General features: G+C 41.0%; 4 protein-coding genes across 6 annotated transcripts; 2 read left to right on the top strand and 2 right to left on the bottom strand.

The window, feature by feature from the left end:
* Nucleotides 1-1,191: 1,191 nt before the first annotated feature.
* Nucleotides 1,192-4,621, bottom strand: LOC136347734 (synaptic vesicular amine transporter-like). The gene is made up of 7 exons (XM_066297985.1): nt 4,055-4,621; nt 3,734-4,003; nt 3,423-3,686; nt 3,098-3,370; nt 2,915-3,049; nt 1,408-1,643; nt 1,192-1,356 (listed from the first exon to the last, which is right to left on the bottom strand). The coding sequence occupies exons 1-7, from the start codon at nt 4,254-4,256 to the stop codon at nt 1,264-1,266; spliced, it is 1,473 nt and encodes a 490-aa protein (XP_066154082.1). The 5' UTR covers nt 4,257-4,621; the 3' UTR covers nt 1,192-1,263.
* LOC136347735 (retinol dehydrogenase 12-like) lies at nt 2,371-13,936 on the top strand. Of its 3 annotated transcripts, none has more exons than XM_066297986.1 (6): nt 2,376-2,527; nt 7,164-7,234; nt 12,009-12,299; nt 12,361-12,684; nt 13,254-13,582; nt 13,634-13,936. In XM_066297986.1, the coding sequence occupies exons 3-6, from the start codon at nt 12,116-12,118 to the stop codon at nt 13,832-13,834; spliced, it is 1,038 nt and encodes a 345-aa protein (XP_066154083.1). In that variant the 5' UTR covers nt 2,376-2,527; nt 7,164-7,234; nt 12,009-12,115; the 3' UTR covers nt 13,835-13,936. The 3 variants fall into 3 exon arrangements, with proteins under 3 accessions (XP_066154085.1, XP_066154083.1, XP_066154084.1); XM_066297987.1 differs by having other exon boundaries at nt 7,164-7,205; XM_066297988.1 differs by lacking the exon at nt 7,164-7,234 and having other exon boundaries at nt 2,371-2,527.
* Nucleotides 5,096-9,775, bottom strand: boss (bride of sevenless). The gene is made up of 4 exons (XM_066297984.1): nt 9,101-9,775; nt 6,930-7,093; nt 5,564-6,879; nt 5,096-5,509 (listed from the first exon to the last, which is right to left on the bottom strand). Exons 1-4 carry the CDS (start codon nt 9,706-9,708, stop codon nt 5,315-5,317), a joined length of 2,283 nt encoding a protein of 760 aa, XP_066154081.1. The 5' UTR covers nt 9,709-9,775; the 3' UTR covers nt 5,096-5,314.
* A 120-nt stretch (nt 13,937-14,056) lies between the features above and the next one.
* LOC136347726 (uncharacterized) lies at nt 14,057-19,292 on the top strand. The gene is made up of 7 exons (XM_066297973.1): nt 14,057-14,202; nt 17,450-17,643; nt 17,709-17,829; nt 17,889-18,086; nt 18,135-18,307; nt 18,364-18,583; nt 18,639-19,292. The coding sequence occupies exons 2-7, from the start codon at nt 17,460-17,462 to the stop codon at nt 18,796-18,798; spliced, it is 1,056 nt and encodes a 351-aa protein (XP_066154070.1). The 5' UTR covers nt 14,057-14,202; nt 17,450-17,459; the 3' UTR covers nt 18,799-19,292.
* The last annotated feature ends 226 nt before the right edge of the window (nt 19,293-19,518 follow it).

Here is a 19,518-nt window from a genome sequence, read left to right on the forward strand (position 1 = left end):
TTCGAGTTAGTTGTGAGAGCTGCGTGTTGAGGAATAAAAATTTGAGGAGCATTGAAACTCTTAAAATAAATGTACAGGGTGCTTCGTAGACGTATCGTCGAATATCCAGAGGATGTAGAGCTTATAAGAATAAATATTTAGATCGAATAACGTTAGGTCCGAAATCGCTTCCTTTTCATGATACTTAATGGTCAATTAAATTTTTTTAAATATTTTTTAAATTTCAAAATCAGTTTGAGAGATGTTCCGGAGTAGTATATTTAAAAACGTAATGAATATGTTATAATTGCTTTAAGGATTTTATGTTTATTTTGAGATTAGTACTTCCTAAAACGCCTCTCTTGTACGCTACTGTTCATTTGCAAGCTACATTTGAAATACTTAAGGCTGTAAAATTGAGCTAAAGCTTCAGGCGTAGGTGATTCGAAAATTGTGAAGCACGTTATTTTAGCCTTTCTACGTTTTCTTAGGCTCCTGCTAAACGCCTATGTTTATTCCCAAATTGAATTAAAAAAAGGTTTTTAGAGGAAAGTGAAATCACAAAAGTACATTTACGTCATTAAATTATTTATATAATCATTACACAAATTCAACTTTCTCGAAGGAGCGATATCTATCTAATAAACGAACACCAAATACTATTGACTTGACACCCCATGAAAATTCTGGACAAAATGGCGAACGACGTATTTGCAATCCTGCAAATTTCCGGCTTCTCCTTAAAGGTGCTTTGGGACATTTTTTGAATAAAACTAACTTTTCCATATTATATTTGTGTGAGTATTAAAGTATTAATACATGATGTGGAAGAAAATCATAAATTCTAATTATCATCAATAAATCCTATCCATGATCGTCTTATCCCACTACTTGTTCTCCTTAGATGTGATTCGTACCATCCTATTTACAATAAAATCCTTGAAAGCTTTTTTATTATTCAAAGGGCATCCACTGCAATCCGCTAAGAACCGAATTCATATAAGCCCAAGTGAATGATAAGTAAATATGGCGAGAATCAGTGTTAACTTCCAAGCCAAACAAAGATATCAGATTTCCTGGGGGTTACCTACCGCACTATAATCGAATTAGGATGGTTTCGCAGCCGAGAGATGTTTACTCTTCGACTTTTATTACATCAAATTTCGGCCACTTGAGGGAGAAATGGACCATTCTTGTACAAACAAAGTGAAGTAAAAAAATCCCCTCAGGGGGTGTGTTTTTATTGGAATACTATAACTGAAAACAAGTGTGCGAACGATGACTCTATTTGATATGTTCCTCGGTGAAGCTATTGATCGACTCTAATGTCGAGTATGACGGCATTGCTTCTTTGGTCAAAAGCGGCGTCCTTTGGCCCTGAAAGTTATCACAATGAGACTTTGTTTCACATCAGAGCACAGCTCGTACATCTTGACCTTCGATCTCCAGTAATAAGGGACAGAACATCAAATTCAGGAATCCAACGAGTCGGATTAACCAAGGAAATCCGACAATTTCCACGGCTTGACCACCGAGCAGGGGCCCAAACGAATAAGCAACAGCAACAGCGGCCTGCTGAAAAGCGTATACAGGACCGTACTGGGTACTCCCCTTGTTGTCGACAAAGTTGGCTAAAAGGGGTACCAGAGAAGCGTCTACGGCACCTAAAAAGATCTTGAAATTCACAATCGGTTGAACATTAGGAGACCGAAAGAAGGAAATATATATATATATATAGCCACAATAAACCATAATTGAAATGGAAGCGCAAATGAGATTGCGATGAAATCCCAAGTGAGATATGGATGTAGTGAATCACTGGTTTGACTTCGATGCTCCTTGGAGGCTTTATATGGGCACAGATTAGACCTTTTGACAATTACATCATTTATCCACATCATTTTTGGGGAAAACTCTTCTTATGTGCAAATATTCATGAGCCACAAATCTTTTTGTCTCCAGTCCAATTTCCTTTCGTGCAATCGGGTCTGGCTCTGTTTCCACTGGCGATTCATAAACCAGAGACATTATATGTTCTCACAGGCAGATATCTAAAGATGTTAGGTCGGGTCGCTTAAGGGGCCACCAAACAAGACTGCCTCTGCCGATTCAAAATTGTTCGAACTGACGTTGCAGATACGAAACACGAAATTCAAATTAATCGTGAAAAATTAGTTTAATTTTATTTCGTATGAACAAATTCAAATTACACGTACCAAAGATCGACGAAATACATTGTTGTACATAAAAGACGTATAAGTTCAATCCTATTTGTTCTGAAACGCCCTGTACAGCAGGTAGATTAAAGTGAAACCCGTAACAAGTAAACTCACTTTGTTTCATGTCTAGAACAAGTTTTTTTTAAAAGCAATTTCCAATAACATTTTAATTAGTTTATTTACAACGCAAATGGGTTTTCTTGCATATTCATTTCAAAGGTGCTAAAGCTATGAATTGCTGAAGGGCGTTTTGAAAATTTAAGAGATTTTTACAGTTTTCGAGATTCCTTATCAGAGTTAGGTTTTGATGGTGCCCACGAAATTATTAAGTAAGTTTACCACAAGTTTTTTAAAAATTTTGTGTGAAAAATGGCGGAATTTCATAGAGATATTTGAGGCAATTTCTTAATAGTCAGGTATTGTGAGGGTGTTTAATCCTCCGAATAGCGGAAGAGGTCGGTGGCGACCGCACGCCCTTGTTTTTCTCATGTAAAATTGTTAAAATAGATTATTTTTCACCTGGTTTTCGGAGGATTGGGAGGGTTTTATTGCCAATCGTATGACACAACGGAGCAATTCATTGCAAGGAACCGCTCAGCTACAAGAACACTCTGCCCAATTATAATTTTCGTTTAAATTGGGAAATGATGTATTTGAAAACGCCTTCTCCCAATAAATCTTTCGCGACAATATGAGGCACTCTGTATACTACTCACCCACGCCTAAGCCCAAACCAAAGTGAGGAATAGCTAATTGCGATATAGTGTTGGCTAACGGCAAGTAACAGCAACTGAGTCCGGAAACCACCATTGCGCTTATAGCAGTCCTCCATGGTTGCACAGGAAGGAGACCTACAAAAAATAGGTAAATGATTCCTCTTAGGTGTTAGGTTCTTAAACCTGCGAAATGGGATCCTACGAAGTACCCCAAGCTATCTGGAATGAACACAGCGCCCAACTGCCACTTCGTGGGACGTGGTTTCATGTGCACCAATAACCACATTGGGACACATGGTTCCAAAACTGCCATAGAGGAAGTGCAGATGCATATAGCTAGACCTGAAATGACTGTAACTTTGTCCCTTAAGAGAATAAGCCATTGATCATAGCTGCCCTCTTTGACGTTCTGGTCTTGAGGCTCAGAAGCTGTCTCCAAGTATATAACTTGGAGCACTGAAACACTCTGATTATTACAAAAGTCGACACGATGTTTTTAATATTTGACCAATGCTGAGTATAATGAAGACAGCAATGAACATGAAGGGGGCAGTTTTGCCTAGCAGCTGATAAGCTGCCCCCCCGAGTGGGTACCCAATTAGAACACCCAGCGCTATTCCTCCGAAAGCAAGAGGCATCAAGCGATTCCTTGAATTTTTGGGCACGTTCTTGGCTAAGAGGCACATGCCGCTCACTGCAACAGCAGCCGAAGAGCTTCCGTGCAAAGCTCTGGCCAGGATCAGAACTCCATAGGAATTTCCATAGGCAAACACTTGATAAAAATAAAGCTACTGCCTACGCTTAGAGGAAGAAACTTACGCATTGCTGCAACCAGCATGTTGCAAGACCCCAGAAGCAAAGGAATGCTGCAATCTATGATTTGAGTCAGATAGCCAACCACAGGGGTAAATGCTAATTGAACAAAGGCCTTTGAGGCTAGTAAAGCGCCTAAAGGTCCATTATCCTTCTCTAGAGTCTCATATTTGCGTTGAAGGGGGCTTAGGGAGGCAGGACCGTACCTGCTATGACTCACGTTCAAGTTTGAATAGTTTAGGATGTTTGAGAAGAGATAATCGGGTATTATTGGAACTGAAACGACAAGGAATGGTTCAATCGTAAAAAACAATAATTATTGCTCACCTACTACTGTCAACAGAACATTATCCAACAGGAACATCATATAAACAACCACGAAAATCACAAACCTGCCGTCGGTGAAGAGATTCAAACTTAGCATGCTGAAAGGGACCATCTCAGCACTTGACTGTAGCTGAGTTTCAATGGAACTGTGTTTCCGTTTAAAGCAAAAGTGTAGCAGGTGGTCATTCTGTAACTCATTCATTGTATGGCGACGATAATAAGATTTTCAAAGGCATTTTGCAGCTTGACTGGGTATTCTATTAAGGGCTCGTTATCGCCCTGCAACACACGCGTATCGAAATCAATTTACTTGAAGCAGCGAGGTTGAAGTGTTCAGGTGAATACTCGGTTTTCTCGCTCTCTCATTTTATTTTATTGAAATTTTCGAAATTTCGACGTAAGGAGGTGATAATAGCTATTTATGGAAGCTGTTAGGAAATGCGGAACTTTGTGTAACCAGTGGGATTCTGCGGGATAAGTGACGCGAAGTCTCGCAATGTGATATTAGTTACAAAGACAGTTCCAGAAATACCGGACGTAATACTTAAAAGAAAAAAAAGTTGGAAAATATTAAATCATGGTTAGAACCTTCAAAGGTTTCAAAATTAACGGCAATTTCGAGCTCCACCGCCTCCTCCTCCTCCTCTTTCCACCGAGCCACTTTTTTAAGTTTGGCAAATCGAAAATACTCTAGGGAGGACCAAATTTGACGAATAGGGCGGGTGAGGACAAAGTTCGAAAGCCATTTTTAGCATTCGCTAAAAACAGCTCCTAAAGGACCACAAAGCAAGGTAGCACCCTCAATCTTTAGACCTTACCCTTCAAAGGTTAGGCCTTTGTAACGTACGGAAATTTTAACCAAACAAACGCCATTTATATATGAAGTCGGGCACTTCTGGGACTATTCTCGTGGAGAATCAGAAGAAAAGGGCAGACGTTTGCCCATATTCAAGTTGTGCCCCGTGTATCGTACCACTGTGACAAATTTCAGGACTCGCATATTATTTAAAAATGGGAGGAAATGTCCCATTTTTTCCCACGTCAAACTGCTGTAAATTTCTCTGTTAATAACAATCTTAAGGGTTTTTTCCGATAATTTTATATATTTAAAGTTATTTCACACATAATCCGTCAGGCTACACATGACACTACCCATAAGCTAAGACCATCGGTCCACATCTCTCCTGTAGACAGGCACATGACAAAGGCAGCTCACATCAGTATTCTTCCCCCAAGTCTTAATTTCTTCATTAATCAGCCTTAAAAACGTGTAACTTTGTCTGGATTAGTAGGCGAATCACAACACAATTCGAAATCAATATCTTCGGGCAACGCAGGGCACGAATACAGATCCGGTTGTTGAAGATTAGTCCTCGCCGGTGCACTCGGGGTGACTCCGGCCCTGGCCACTGTGGCTGCGTTAACTGCTGCTATGTTAATGCAGTCGTAAATGGGCTGCAAAAATCAAACATTGTCATGACAAGTTTTGATGGTCAAACTTGAGCGGACCTGTGGATGGGCTCTGTAGAGGTCCATAGCACTTGTAGCAGTAGTCAGAGACGGCAGGGCGCTGGTAATTTTGTCTCTCTCGGCAGCTATAGTCATTAAGTAGGTCCGGGGTATAAATATGACCCCCAGACATACTGCACCGGTTGAAACCAGTCCTAAGCAAACCATCATTTCCTTCCACTCACTGCCGAGGATGGCGAAACCGGGTAGCCAGACGCACCACACTACCCCTGTCAAAATTATGGCGAATGTGAAGTACTTCCCTTCTCTGTAATTTCTTTGACTTTTGTAGATCAGAGGAGTGAGGCAGACTAATATAATTAAAAGTATTGTGTTATAAGACATGAGGTAGAGGAAATCGAGGCCTTTAACGAATAAGCCGTCACAAGTCCCGAAAACTTGCAAGCTCAAGGCTGCTTGAACTCCAATTATGAAGAGGCAGAGGAACGATTGCACTTGACCAGCTATGTGTGACATGAAACCGATTTCCTTTGCAGCGGAGCTCAGCACGATGCTTCTGGATAGCAGGAGGGAGAACACAGCAGCGTAACTTAGAGTTATGGTCAGCGCTTTTACTTGGCAAAGGGCTTTACGAGTCGACTTCGTTGGCTCAATGCTGAACGGCAAAATTGAGCAGAAAAGGAGCATTACGGCGAAGAGCAGGAGAAGCGTCATTGAGGGGTTGCCTTCAAGAACTCTCCTTTGGAATATGGCCATCAGCAAGAATATCAGGATGGCAACGCAAAAGATTACCCCCAGGAGGGATAGCGATAGAAAGGCGTAGATCCACGAAACGTCCCTGAATGTGACCAACGAGTTCCAAAATATTTCTTTGCCAATCTTCCTCAAGTCTGTGCATATTTTATCCTCTTGAGGTGCTTCAGAATTGTTATAGTATGGTGGTTCGAAGGATTCGTCAAGCAGAGTCAAATTATCGAAGAACAAGTTGTACGAGTAGAGTTTCCGGAAAGGTTTCATGTAGATGTTAGTGAAAGATTCGTTTGATAATGGAGACTCGACCTTAAAAATATTGTAAACAAAATGTTCTTCCAGTTGCAGAATTTTCAGGGCTCCGAGTGTCTCCTTCGGGGAAATTATTGGTACCAGATGCAGCGTGTCAATTGGGTCAGTCCTCATGCAACCGATTTTCTGTGCAGTTTCATTACAATGTGCCGCAATGGAGCTTTTGGCTTCCACGGCAAAGCTTAAAATTGGGGCTGCAATTTCCAGCAATAGTGGCGTGGGGAAAATTTTATGGCTATTTTTCCCAGATAGGGTATGAGGCGGTAAAACCACGAAGCTTTCTTCGGGAAGACCTAAAATTATACTCACTAGTCGCATGTACGATCCACCGGCATAATTTTACCTAAAGGCACGTCTCCATTTAGTGGAACAAATAAAATTGTGTTTGCGGCAAATTTCTCATCTAAATGTGTGTCATTGCCCACAAACTGAGTAATGTCCGATTCGGTTCCAAAAAACACTAGCGGATTTTCACCGGTTCCATTCAAGGCTATTGACCTTGGATCGCTGAAAGAGAAACACCAAAGATAATTTAATGTTGTCCCGTGGGTGATTATAATAATTGGTTATTTTACAGGACGAGACAGTAGCTGATTTACTATCGCAGTGACACTCGCAGGTGGGTCGAACGCGAGCCGATGAACAAAGGTAGTAAATTTACGTTTTCGCATGTCCGACTGTTACTGATTGACATCTTTGTCTTCGGTTGTGGTTGCATGAAAGATCATAATGATACAGAAGGTCAGGCTACGAAACGTTATGTACTGGATAATTGAGATCACCGTTGGGATCTCGAAAATCATAAGAGATAGGAAGTCGCTTAAATTGGGACAGCGGTTGCGTATTTTTGGGCTTTGTTAAGTGCCGTTTCGGCACTCGGAAAATTCCGACTACTTCCAAATATAATAGAAAAAACTAGGAATTTCCACAAAAAGCTTTTGTTATTATTTTTTACATTTACTTGAAGACATTTTTTAGCATGGATTTCACTTTCTCGGGTGCACGTTTGCTCCTCTGCGAGATGACGTCATTAGATTTTGAATACAACGTTTCGGGATGCGAGCGCCATCATCGACTTCATTTTTCCAAATGTGGAACCGAACTCTTAATGGCATTTTTGGAACGGCTTTGACTTTAAGGTTTTAATGACGCGTCACACTTGCAATAAAAGCAAACGTAGTAGCGTAAAATACATTATTAAGAAAGAAAATGATGGAACACGACTCGGACATAATTTTACGATGGAAACAACAGACTAAATCCGCCGTATTCCACTAAATTTCGTTCCAATAGGCGAAAATGTAAATAATGCGTTTTCCAAGATATTCTTGAAGGTATGCTTCGCTGGTCCACAGAGGATTTCTACGTTGCAGACCGCAAAGTCGCAAAATGCCAAGATCTTCTATTGTGTAGTCCCCAATAGGTTTATTCGAGTTCAGTAAGCTGTTAATAGCTTTGTAAGTATCACCGAACTACTCAATAGACTTTGAGAACTCAAATCTGGCGTTTCCATGGTAACTCTTATGTCCGAGTCGTGTTTCATCATTTTCTTTTTAAAAAATGTGTTTTTCACTACCACGTTTGCTTTTACTGCAAGCGCGACACATCATTCAATTTAAAAAATCAAAGTCTTTCAAAAAATGCACTGACGACGGTTCCCAAGTTCAGAAACGTTGTGTTCAAAATCAAACGGCGCCACCTTATCAAAGAGCAAAAGTGCCCACGGGGAAATAAAATTCGTTTCAAAAAATCTCCTCAAATAACTTCAAATAAAAGCGATTTGGGCAAATTTCGGTCGTTTTCAAATATCTTCGGAAGCAATCGAAATTTTCCAAATTTTATGATGGCACTTAATAAAGCTCGAAACTCTGCAACTTTGTCCCAATTTAAGCGATCTCGCATCTTTTATGGTTTCCGAGATTCCGACGATGAGTAGCCAATTTGAATTACCATTTATAACGCTCGAGCAGTAAAATCGTTGGTTTATTGCCTAGGCATTAAAAGTAACTTTTTGCAGCCTGCGTTGGGACGTTAAAATGTAACTTTGTTCGTTAACTGGAGGAAAGTCTCGTAGTTATTAACTTAACACACGTGTGCGTTTAAGACGTAGGTCGCCACGAATCCTGGTAAACTTTTTCATTTTACCTTTATTTTTTAATGTGCCCGATCACGTGGAAAATATAGGGCACATTATTGGCAACGGTCCATGATCTCGGGTTTACGTGGCAATTCACGTGGTTGCCGCCCTCGCCCCCGAAGGCCAAGCACTACCCTCGAGGTTCGTGCGTTAACATTCTTCACGTGTTATGCAAATAACTATTAAGGCACGCGTGCGATAAAGCAGCGATGTTTTTAGCTTGTGGTAAAACTACTTTGCCGCACGCTGGCAGGAAAAGGTTTAATTGCGCGCGTGGCGAAGTGCACGGCTAGGCATTACCCATAAAGATCCTTGACACTCACCAATGACGATGTCAGGTTTATCATTTTGTGCTCGAATATATATCAACCACTTACTCGTATACGTAACATCTCCTGACGCAAATCCTCTCCTCCTTCAAATTCAAGTAAAAAGAATCAAGTATCAGTTCGTTTCTAGCGATCAAAGTAACATTCTCCTTCCATCCCATCACTCTCAGAAACTGAACTGTTGCTTTAACCAAGTACCCGTTCAGCTGCCGCCTTCTCCTCATTTTCACCCCTAACAACTCGCTAAACTTCGCCGCTCTATCGCTGGGCTGATTTATCACTGCAACCCCCAAACTATACGTGGGACTTTCGAACACCTCGAAGATCGTCTTCAGAAACTCCACTTCTGAGCACGAATGGCGTACGGCCAACGACAGTCTCAGGGGACTCAGGACTTCCAAGAAGTTGATTCTCTCAGTCACCCATGTCGCAGCTTCCGTGATCGTTGTTTCTTTGTAACTTAAGGCGTTTAACTTCTTGCAACTATCACTATTGAAGATCACAGTCACACTTAACTCATCGCCGGAACTGCTGGTCTGGTTCGGGGCGTATTGAGCTCGCACTTCACAACCAGAACTTATGAGCAAAAGTGGTAGAATTTTTATGTACAGCATGGTGGAAAATTTGGTGTTCCTCTTGCTACGCGATGACAGCATGTGCGACGATTTTTTAATTTATTTCATCGTCAAGCATCGCTGAACAATATATTCAAACATCGCACTTTTGAAGGACTGTTCAGTGTTTGTATTTATAGACTTCGGGACTATTAAGCTGATGGGCTTCCTTTTATAAGGGTGAGCGCCAACTGGTCTGGGGGGTAACGCGTAGAGAAAATCCCAGGGGATTTTACTACGAAGCCTACATTCGCGCCCCGTTAACTCGATCGCCACGTGAATTATCAAGCTTTCGTCTATCTCAGATTTAAAGTTTCTGAGCGAGAGACGTAAAGGCCCATAATGAGACTGCTTTAACATATGACGAAACACCTCCTCCAATTTCAGCATATGCCCACAGCAGCGCCCAGAACTCATCTACCTCCCAACTGTTCGGCTATTCTGCCATGATAGTCCCGAGGGAAGGGAGGGGGGGGCAGCATGGGTATTAGATCAGTTTGGCAGTGTCCGATTACTAAACTTTGCCTTATGACTCAGAAATTGCTAGGGAACAATCGATACAAACTTTTTACCCTGCATACCTGTCGTACGTGTTGGTCGATGGGAATTCAGCAATCAGCGATTTTAGACATTCATTGAGATATTGCGGAGAAAGGACCAAAACTCTCGCATAAATTGTATACAGGGTTGTCCACGTATATTATGACGTTTTTGACTTCTTCGAAAAATTCCGAACGTGTTATATGTGACATACCCACGTCTAAATTCAACAGTCGTTGGAACATTGGCGCGATGTGGCAGAGCGACTTCCTAGATCGCCCGATCTCTCCCCTATGAACTGTTTCCATGGGATTATCTCAAATATATGGTGTATTCAACTAAGCCCTCCAGTATAAGAGAGTTAACAAATCAAATTATTTGAGACGCTCAATAACCCCTCTTCAGACGATAAGAAAAGTTCTTGAGGAATTTGAACTGCGGCTTGCCAGCTGTCGAGTCAACGGGGCCCCGTTGGGACATTTAGCACGTTGGATGATAATAGTTTATATTTTTATTTCTTGAGTATTAACAGTTCTATCATTTTTTTGTTGTATTTTTTAAAAATGCTTTCGGAATTTCTCAAAAAACCCAAAAATGTTGTTATATACGGTAGTGGAAAAATGAAGAGCGACTTTTGAAAAATTAATAAAATTAGAGTTTTAACGGTTGTAAATATTTAGGTATAGATTCGGTATGAAGCCAATGTATGCCCACATACTTTTGCAAAAAAACATTCTTTAGAAATGCTATTGTTGATGTAAAATTCCACAAGAAAATAAAAATGAAAAAAATTTTTTTGCAGAAGTATTTGGACGTTACTGGCTCCACGTTGGACCTATACCTAAATATTTATAACTATTGAAACTTTAATTATGTTAATTTTTCAAAAGTTGCCCTACATTTTTCTACCGCTTTATATGGGGCTCCATAAGGAAAAAAAATGAAAAAGCACAAAAAAAACAATAATGGAATTCTTCTAGTATTGTTTCGGAAAAAATTCATTCAACTTTTAACGAATTTATGCGGGACTTTTTTCTCAGTGTAGCTTGCGTCTTGCGAGGACCGACGACATTTTCAAGTGATCCCTCAAATATTGCACAGAATGTTCTCAATTCCGATCAAACTGAAGGTTCACATCCGGTAAAAATCGGAAAACTCTTTAGTATGAAGTACATTAAGCCGGAAACGCTTCATATTGCTGTTCGGTCGCGTATTGAGTGATCGCACGCCCCTTTCTTCGCTGGGAAAAGAGTTGGAATTTCCTATAAATAAAGAACGATCACCGCCCAAGTATTTCCAAACAACCAGTGGCATGTGAACTTTTTTTCAAATTTTCAGCCTTCTGCGGGTCCATTTGAAGCTTGTTTGCGAACTCGAACCACGCTCACCCCTGTCTTTGCTGGTACCCCGCATTGTTTCGTTTAATTCTTTCTGGGCCACCCTGTACACGATCAGGTTTGCGCAAGAGAGCCTCTTGAACTAAAAACGTAAAAACGCCTAACGCGTCGAGTGTGGGGCGCTGTGCATGTGAAGAGTCCGCGTAAAAAATGAGCCTTTTCAGAAGTCTATCGGTAACTACCGCGCATGATTACCTTTTCCTGCTTTTTTAATTAGCACCGTACTTTTACGTGCAATGAAGAAATTTCTAAAATTTTCACTCTGCCTAGACCACTCAAATCGATAATGCAAAGTAATCTCTGAAAATTCCATACTAACGCACCTAATGATAAACAAAATTCTATTAGTCAAAGCTGACGGTACAGCAGGTATCATTTCTCCTGCCCTTCTTAACTTTCTTACAGTGAAAGCTGCATACGACCAGCAAGCGTGGTATTCCACTTGATCTTCACGAATAACAGCGGCCAGTCATCGAATCACTCGTAATAGAAGAAGTGAAGAAACGTTCAAAATGGCTTACGGATATCCATATTACTACATTTATTTCAAATATGCAACTCTTGCGGTGATTGCAGCCTCTTTGCCCGTCATTGCATTGGTGGCTTTGAAGTTAATTCAAAAATATACTATCGGAAGGTGTCGAAGTATGGTGTGCTTGGTAGGCAAAACTGTACTCGTTACAGGATCAAGCAGCGGTAAGTTTCACTTCAGTTATTGCTATATGAATAAATGGAGTTTTGTATGTTGTGCTGTTAGGCTTGGGATTCCAAACAGCCCTGGTATTGGCCTCGAGGGGTGCAAGGGTGATTATTACCGATAAGGTTGACGGTGCAAATGCCAAGAGGAAAATAATTGAAAAAACCCACAACACGAATATTGTTACAAAATACCTCGATTTAGCTTCATTGGACTCTGTCAGGAAGTTTGCCAAAGATATCAATGAGACGGAAGAAAGACTGGACATCCTCATAAATAACGCAGGGGTGGGCGCACTTGGGGATGTATATACGAAGGACGGACTGCACCCGACGATGCAAATTAATCATTTTGGACCTTTTTTGTTGACTCACTTACTAACGGGTAAGTTAGATAAAAAAAACTTGACATATTCGAATTCACACAGACGCACGATGCTTCGTCGAAGGAAAATAATTGAGGAGGTTTAAGTCTGGCGAGCGTGCCGGCCAAGCAGCTGCAGAAAATTATTATTTCTTATACTTAGAGCTTCTTAAGTAAGTAATAATTATACCGGGTGAATGTTTCAGTGTGTGAAGATTTAACAAGGTGAAGGACGATAACGCCGATCAGCGCCACGCGAAGCGGACATCTGCCAGGACGCCATTCGACGTTCATAGTTGTACCACAGGTTTCGGCAGATTGAGCATGACACTTCTAAAATCGAGAAATTCTGTTTTTGAGGTCACAAAGAGAGCAATTGGTCGGCTGATAGAGCCCATTTATGCGATTGGTGTGATGTGTCCTTCCGTTGAAGTTCTAAAAGTTCGGCGTTTAAGAAAAATAGTTCGAATCGGATATCCCTGGTGCATTTTTAAATTTTATAAATTATATTCAGTTGTATTGGACGAAATACAAGGAAAAACAGGGGGTTTGTGAATATTTTATACGCTTATACTCTGTTCGATTTCCAGATTTACTCAAAAAATCAGCTCCAAGCAGAATAATCTTCGTCAGCTCTGCCATGGCGTTCCTAACGAACTTAACAGTGGATAACTTGAATTATTCAAAAGACCAATCCAAATCCTACTACCATGCCACCTGCATCTATGGCAATTCGAAGTTGTGCAACGTGATCACCGCCAATGGATTCGCCGAAAAACTAAAAGACAGTGGAGTTACTTCCAACTCTTTGCATCCAGGTTTAGTTAACACCAACATTTACATGAAGTCCGCCCGTTTTCTGGAGCTAGAAACCTTCACTCGGGTGTTTAGGTCCCTCGTGCTCTTCTTTTATGGAAAGGTAACTTTGTCATAAGGCGATGCTTTGATGGTTCATGAGAAGGTTTTATAGACGATAGAAGAAGGAGTTCAAACTATAATCCATCTGGCTCTTTGCAACAAAGTGAAAGAGGTGACCGGCAAGTATTTCTGGGACTGCAGGTTGTTCCCGTCACCACCTGGAACTTGGAACAAGAAGTTCACTAACGCGATTTGGGAGAAAAGCGAGGAGTTGGTGGGGCTAACAGCGGAGGAGAAGCTGAAAAAAGACTAAAAATGCATATATTAACGGAACATGATTACTTTATTGCTGCAAAAAATAAAGCGGGATTTAAATTATCGCTGAACTTTAATGAATATACGTATACTAGAATAACTAGTTTGATTAAATCCTCCATTGTCTCTGGTATCGGAATTAGGTGGTACGCCTGTCGTACCTTGACTGACGACTCACCATTTTGGCTGATTGGATCCTCGTTAAAATTCATGGCCTTCCACGCGACCTAGACATTAAGCTGCCATCAGCCTTCTTCAGTTGTTATCAAAGACTTTTGCTGACCGCATTGCACTGGTCAGAACTGTATTGCTTGGTGGGCATCGCGATCGGCATTGACCTGATTGTGGGACATAATTAGGATTTATGTAAGTATAATGTTTTTCTGTCGATGAACTTCAATTTCGTCCTCCCTTTTCTTTATTTTTTTTCTCTGTACATATTTTGTCGGTCATGTTCAATTTTCACGGAAGGGACGTTGTCGGTTGTTAACTGCTCGCTGTTATTGTTTACGACTCAATTCAGTCATGAATGAAAACAGAAATGCTTCATTTTACTATACGGAGTAAAAGTTGTGCAGCTGCTCAAAAGCGTCGTAAAAATTTAATTTTGAAAAATCAATCGGCCCTTACTGTTCACTAACGCGTTAGAACTTGGTTTGGACGTGTCGCGTTTTACAGACATAAACGAACCGGTGGTGGAACTCTGCAACCCATTAGGTCAGCACCCTTTTCCCTCCATTTTCCACGGTTGCTCCCCGTTCGCCTTGAATTCTAATTTCAGATTTTTCTCTCCACTGCAAGCTTCGATGTCGTCTCTTATTTGATTCGTCGGAAGGAATTTTCCTTCCTACCTTTAGTAAGCGTTTCTCGTCCTTTTAAAGTTTGGTTGGTAATTAAAAATTAGCGGAATTTTTTGCTATAAAAGCTGCTACTGTTTGCTTTCCAAGTCGCAACCACTTTCACGTTAATTGCATTAAACTACTTATCTCGTTTGCACCTTCTCTCTTCTTGCTTTCGGCGGTGATTAACCACCCTCAGTTGAAATCTCCGTTGTTGATGCATTTCCACCTTAAGATGAATTTTTTCTTCGCCCTTCTGTGTTTAACGCTACAGAATGTCTTTCTGTCCTCAATGCTTCGACCGTTGCTTCCTTCGATTTAAGCGATTGTTCTTCGTTATTTTTCTATTTAAATTTTTATATTATTTTTTCACGATCCAGGTCCATCCGTGCCACATGCCTCTGCAGCGTGCGAATCAACATTGATTAGTCGCAGCATTAAAAATGAATGCGTGCTGGTCGTGCAGCATATTTTAATGCTCTTTCATGAACGTCCGTCGACATTCAATACTGACTGAGACTCTCGCACCTAGAGAAACAAAACCACGCCCAAGCTGGCTCCAAATGAGTTGTTTAGCTTGCTTAGTGCTTCCTGCTTTGCACCTGCAGTGCACTCTACCTACTCACTTTTCCAACTTCCATTATCATTCCAAATTTTTTTCCACTTTTGTACTGAATAGCTCCTGTTGCGCGCGCTTCAATCGCTTCCAAATGGAGTGGTTAAACTTGATTAGCATCGCTAGTTTTGTCGAATCACGGAATTAATACCACGCGTTTGTGCGATATGAGTAAATATTTATTTTAGTTATTTAATGTGCATCAGCATTTCCGGCAATAATTGACCACTAAACTAGTTGACCGGAAGCGTTTGTGCTTGACCCAATAGCAAAGGCGAATAAGGCTCAATCGTTCAAAACAATCAAATCTAGGTTAATTTAATCCGGTGCAATTACTGCTTCAACATCTTATTAAATAATTAAATTGTGTTTTAAATGTTGTTAAGAGCTGGTATTGTTGCCAATTTAGTGCTGCGTCCGTGTATCTCTTATTAGCTGAGATACGATATTTATGTAAATAAACTGGGAACGTACTTAACATTCTTTGTTTTTTCAGTAGGCATTTAAGATCTCCGTCCAATTAGGTGTAATAAAGATGAAAAATGAAAAGTAGAACCTTACGCAAATACAATAATTTCGATGGGTACTTTTGTCCAGCAAAAGATCGACCACTTTAACTTAAAGGTTAACAGGATTTTTTTGTCAGCTTGGAGGTGCCTACGTCAATTCTTATGTGTTTGTACACTGCGTGACATAAAAAGGAGAACACTCCGTAAAAATTGCTTTTATTTAAATAATTTTTTATATGCACGTCTCTCACGCTGAAACAGATACTTCGTCAAAAAATTGAACAAATATAATTATTCAAAAAAATTAACTATCTGTCGGTCCTCCGCGGTGTTTTGCACATTCCTGTACACGTCCATGCATGCACCTAATGAGGTGATTGATGTCCTCTCGGTGGATCTCACTCCGGGATAACTGAACAGCATGACGTGGCGTCGCCAGGGTCTGTAGGGGACGAAGTAAATTATACGAATTTCTACCCGCACTATCCCGCAAATGTTCAATCGGTGCGAGGTCTGGAGATCCAGGTGGTCAACGTAGCAAATTGATCGCATTTCGTCGAAAGAAGCCCACAGCCACTCTAGCCATATGTGGTCGTGCATTGTCCAGCTGGAAAACTGGATTAATGGGAGCTTGCAGATAAGGCACGAGATGAGGTTTCTGGACTTCTTGGATGTATCGTTGGGCTGCCATACTGCCTCAAATGACAAGTACAGGTGACTTGCTGCCATGTGCGATAGCACCCCTAATCATTGCCCCAGCAGTCTGATGGACATGCCTCTATATTGTAAATTGAGGATTTCGTCTCTCACCTCGTCTTCTTCGTAATCTTGCTCGGGCATCGTGCATACTCAACCAGAATCTGGATTCGTCGCTAAACACGACATTATCCCATTCCAGATTCCAATGTATTCGTTCTCTGCACCACTGCAGTCGATTTTGACGATGATTTAAGGTGGGGGGGTAGGAAATCAGTCCAACACTTCTTACCCGACGATACTGATTTCAAAAACAACCTTTTTTAAATAATTTTATTTTAACAAAAATCAGTGGCGCATCTTCTTTTTGAAATGTCCCCTTATAAACTGCCTTTACGTACCAAATTTCAATGAAATATCTCAAGCGATTTCGGAAATATTCATTAAATTCAATTTTCTTTTTCAAAAACTTTGCAGCCCTGTACAGATAAACGGTCATTGTTTTCTCATGTGGAATCACACCTTGAAATGTCCGCACGTCACTAAGGAACACCCCGAATAAAATTAGGTTCAGCGTAACGATCCCAATTGGTGACCTTCTGATGACTTCGTTAGCATAATCAGTCACACAGTCTCACACCATTGCTGAGGGTACGAAATACCAAGAAATCGGCAGATCGCTGTTAATGTCTTCGACTGTTGAGGCGTCACTTAAAAGACAATTATAACTGAATATTTTAATAATAATTCCTTGAGGATTGTTGTTGCAGGTCATTGACTCCAATATTCCAATCTGTTATAATATACATTTAAATTCAATATTGTCGGTCACAGTATTAATCATCTATTGGTAAGTTAATGGCGAAATTCGTCTCTAACCAAAACGTGGAAGCGGTGAATTTAGTTTGTCCATTAAAAATGAAAAATATCCTAATTTAATTACCTTTTTGCAGATATAGAGAAATGAAAGTTAACGACATAAATCAATCACTAATTCTACCGGTTATGGTAATCTGCTTAACGGCGAGAGTTGTCCAAGGACATGGCAGGCTAATGGACCCTCCAGCTCGTAACTCCATGTGGAGATTTGGATTTCCGAATCCCGTAAATTACAACGACAACGAGTTGTATTGCGGGGGATTTACAGGTAGGTACGTTAACCGCCATTGACAACTCTTCTCTATCGTCTCTAAAAAATAAATTACATCTCAGTGCAATGGGAGCAAAATGGGGGCAAATGCGGCCTCTGTGGGGACCCTTACCACATGGAAGAACCACGGCCTCACGAGGCCGGAGGGTTGTTTGCTAAAGGGATCATTTCTCGGCATTACAGGTAGGACTTGGACTTCTTCTACTCTATGCACTGGTAACGATCTGTTTGTGGGCGTACAGTGTAGGTCAAAGAATAGATATTGAGGTGGAACTGACTGCTAACCACTATGGAAGATTTGAAATTTACCTGTGTCCCAACAACAATTACAAACACGAGTCTTCAGTCGAGTGCTTCGAGAGGTATCCACTGCACTTGGCCGGCACCAGGAATGTGTCTTTCATCATTCCAGAGGATGGCGTTAAGAAAGCTGTATTTAGGTGGGTATGCAGGGACAACGAAGAATTTTAATAAAGCTATTCGAGCAGGTACCAAGTGCAGCTCCCTCCGTACGTGACGTGCACTCAGTGCGTTTTAAGATGGATCTACTACACTGGGAATCAATGGGGGGTGTGCCAGAACGGTACCTATGCGGTGGGATGCGGCAAATCCGAGACGTTCATCAACTGCGCCGATATTGCTATCACCAGCAATGCAGGGGGTAAGAACCTATTTGAAACTGATTGCCTCAGAGAGGCTTTAATTGATATTTTTCAGGAGCAATTCCTCCTCTATTCGTAGGGGCAGACAACCCCTATCTGCTCTTCTATCAAGACTACAGATACTCCGCACCCTACAACGTGTTTCCCCTTATTGTGAGAGACCAGATCTGCGTAGCTAACCACCGATACAGACTAATTCCTGCAATCGACGATTGGTGCATGTCGAATTGCTTGAGGTACCCTCCAAACTGTCCATCGGATATTTGCGAATGCCCGTAAGTCTCCCTTTTCGTCCCTTAAACTGCATCGTTGTCTAATGTAAATTCGAAGGTCAAGTTGCGAAGCCATTGGACAATACAGAGGTGAAGCTGCCGCTGACGTGCATTGCATGGACAAATGTTTAGTGTACTCGTCCCAGGACTGTCCTCGTGATCAGTGCTCATGCAGCGACGAGACCAGCAGGAATTCCTTGGAAACTTTTGATTTCTAGTAGTCTCGACGGGATCAAGTATTAGGAATTACGTTTAAGTATGGTTTAAGATGATAATAAAGGTGTGTGGGGGGCGTATCGGGCTGCATCGAAAAGTAGAGATATCACGTTTTTTGGAGTGTATAAGTATTTGAAATTATTATTTTGTTGTTGAATCTGCGGCATTTTATAGCTTGTAAAACCAGTTACTTTTGGGGTCGATGATATTTGCACATATCTCTCTTCTCCTTTACGGGTCACGCCTTAATAACATTCTTGTATTAAATTGCCCACATGAAATGCTTTGTTATTCAAATTGAAGTTTGCCAATTTATTACAGTGTTATGTATCACGTGTGAGATAAGCTTTTTTCTCGAGATTATATAGGAATCAACAGTTTTTGAGCGATATATGGTCAGGCGTTCGTAGGTAGGACATGAGGAAAATACGGTAACGATGGGAAATGAGCAACTTCCAATTCACGCAAGATCGGATTAATCCCTGCAAGTCCATTTAGCGCCACGAGATCAGACCGATGCGCGGCCAACAATCGAACACACTTACAAAACCATAAATATCCGTTTTCGAGGGGTCGATTTAGTAAGGCCCTCGCGCCTCACCTTTACGTCTCCTCATCAACACCCTCAAATTTGAAATGGCACGGTGATATTACTCATCGGTCTGGAGCAATTTGGGTTCTCGAGACTACTTAGGTATCCATAATCGTTAAAAGTTAAATAA

Source organism: Euwallacea fornicatus, chromosome 30 (genome assembly GCF_040115645.1).
Source record: "Euwallacea fornicatus isolate EFF26 chromosome 30, ASM4011564v1, whole genome shotgun sequence".
NCBI lineage: Eukaryota > Metazoa > Arthropoda > Insecta > Coleoptera > Curculionidae > Euwallacea > Euwallacea fornicatus.

Coding starts and splice junctions, on each gene's coding strand:
- LOC136347735 (XM_066297988.1), top strand. CDS start 12,116: ATGGCTTACGGATATCCATATTACTACATTTATTTCAAATATGCAACT. Junction 12,300..12,360: donor CGTTACAGGATCAAGCAGCG/GTAAGTTTCACT, acceptor TTGTGCTGTTAG/GCTTGGGATTCCAAACAGCC. Junction 12,685..13,253: donor GTTGACTCACTTACTAACGG/GTAAGTTAGATA, acceptor TTCGATTTCCAG/ATTTACTCAAAAAATCAGCT.
- boss (XM_066297984.1), bottom strand. CDS start 9,708: ATGCTGTCATCGCGTAGCAAGAGGAACACCAAATTTTCCACCATGCTG. Junction 6,880..6,929: donor AAATGGAGACGTGCCTTTAG/GTAAAATTATGC, acceptor GTATAATTTTAG/GTCTTCCCGAAGAAAGCTTC. Junction 5,510..5,563: donor TCTACAGAGCCCATCCACAG/GTCCGCTCAAGT, acceptor TGATTTTTGCAG/CCCATTTACGACTGCATTAA.
- LOC136347726 (XM_066297973.1), top strand. CDS start 17,460: ATGAAAGTTAACGACATAAATCAATCACTAATTCTACCGGTTATGGTA. Junction 17,830..17,888: donor ATCATTTCTCGGCATTACAG/GTAGGACTTGGA, acceptor GTGGGCGTACAG/TGTAGGTCAAAGAATAGATA. Junction 18,308..18,363: donor TATCACCAGCAATGCAGGGG/GTAAGAACCTAT, acceptor GATATTTTTCAG/GAGCAATTCCTCCTCTATTC.
- LOC136347734 (XM_066297985.1), bottom strand. CDS start 4,256: ATGAATGAGTTACAGAATGACCACCTGCTACACTTTTGCTTTAAACGG. Junction 4,004..4,054: donor TGTTCTGTTGACAGTAGTAG/GTGAGCAATAAT, acceptor TTGTCGTTTCAG/TTCCAATAATACCCGATTAT. Junction 1,357..1,407: donor TGGAGATCGAAGGTCAAGAT/GTACGAGCTGTG, acceptor GATAACTTTCAG/GGCCAAAGGACGCCGCTTTT.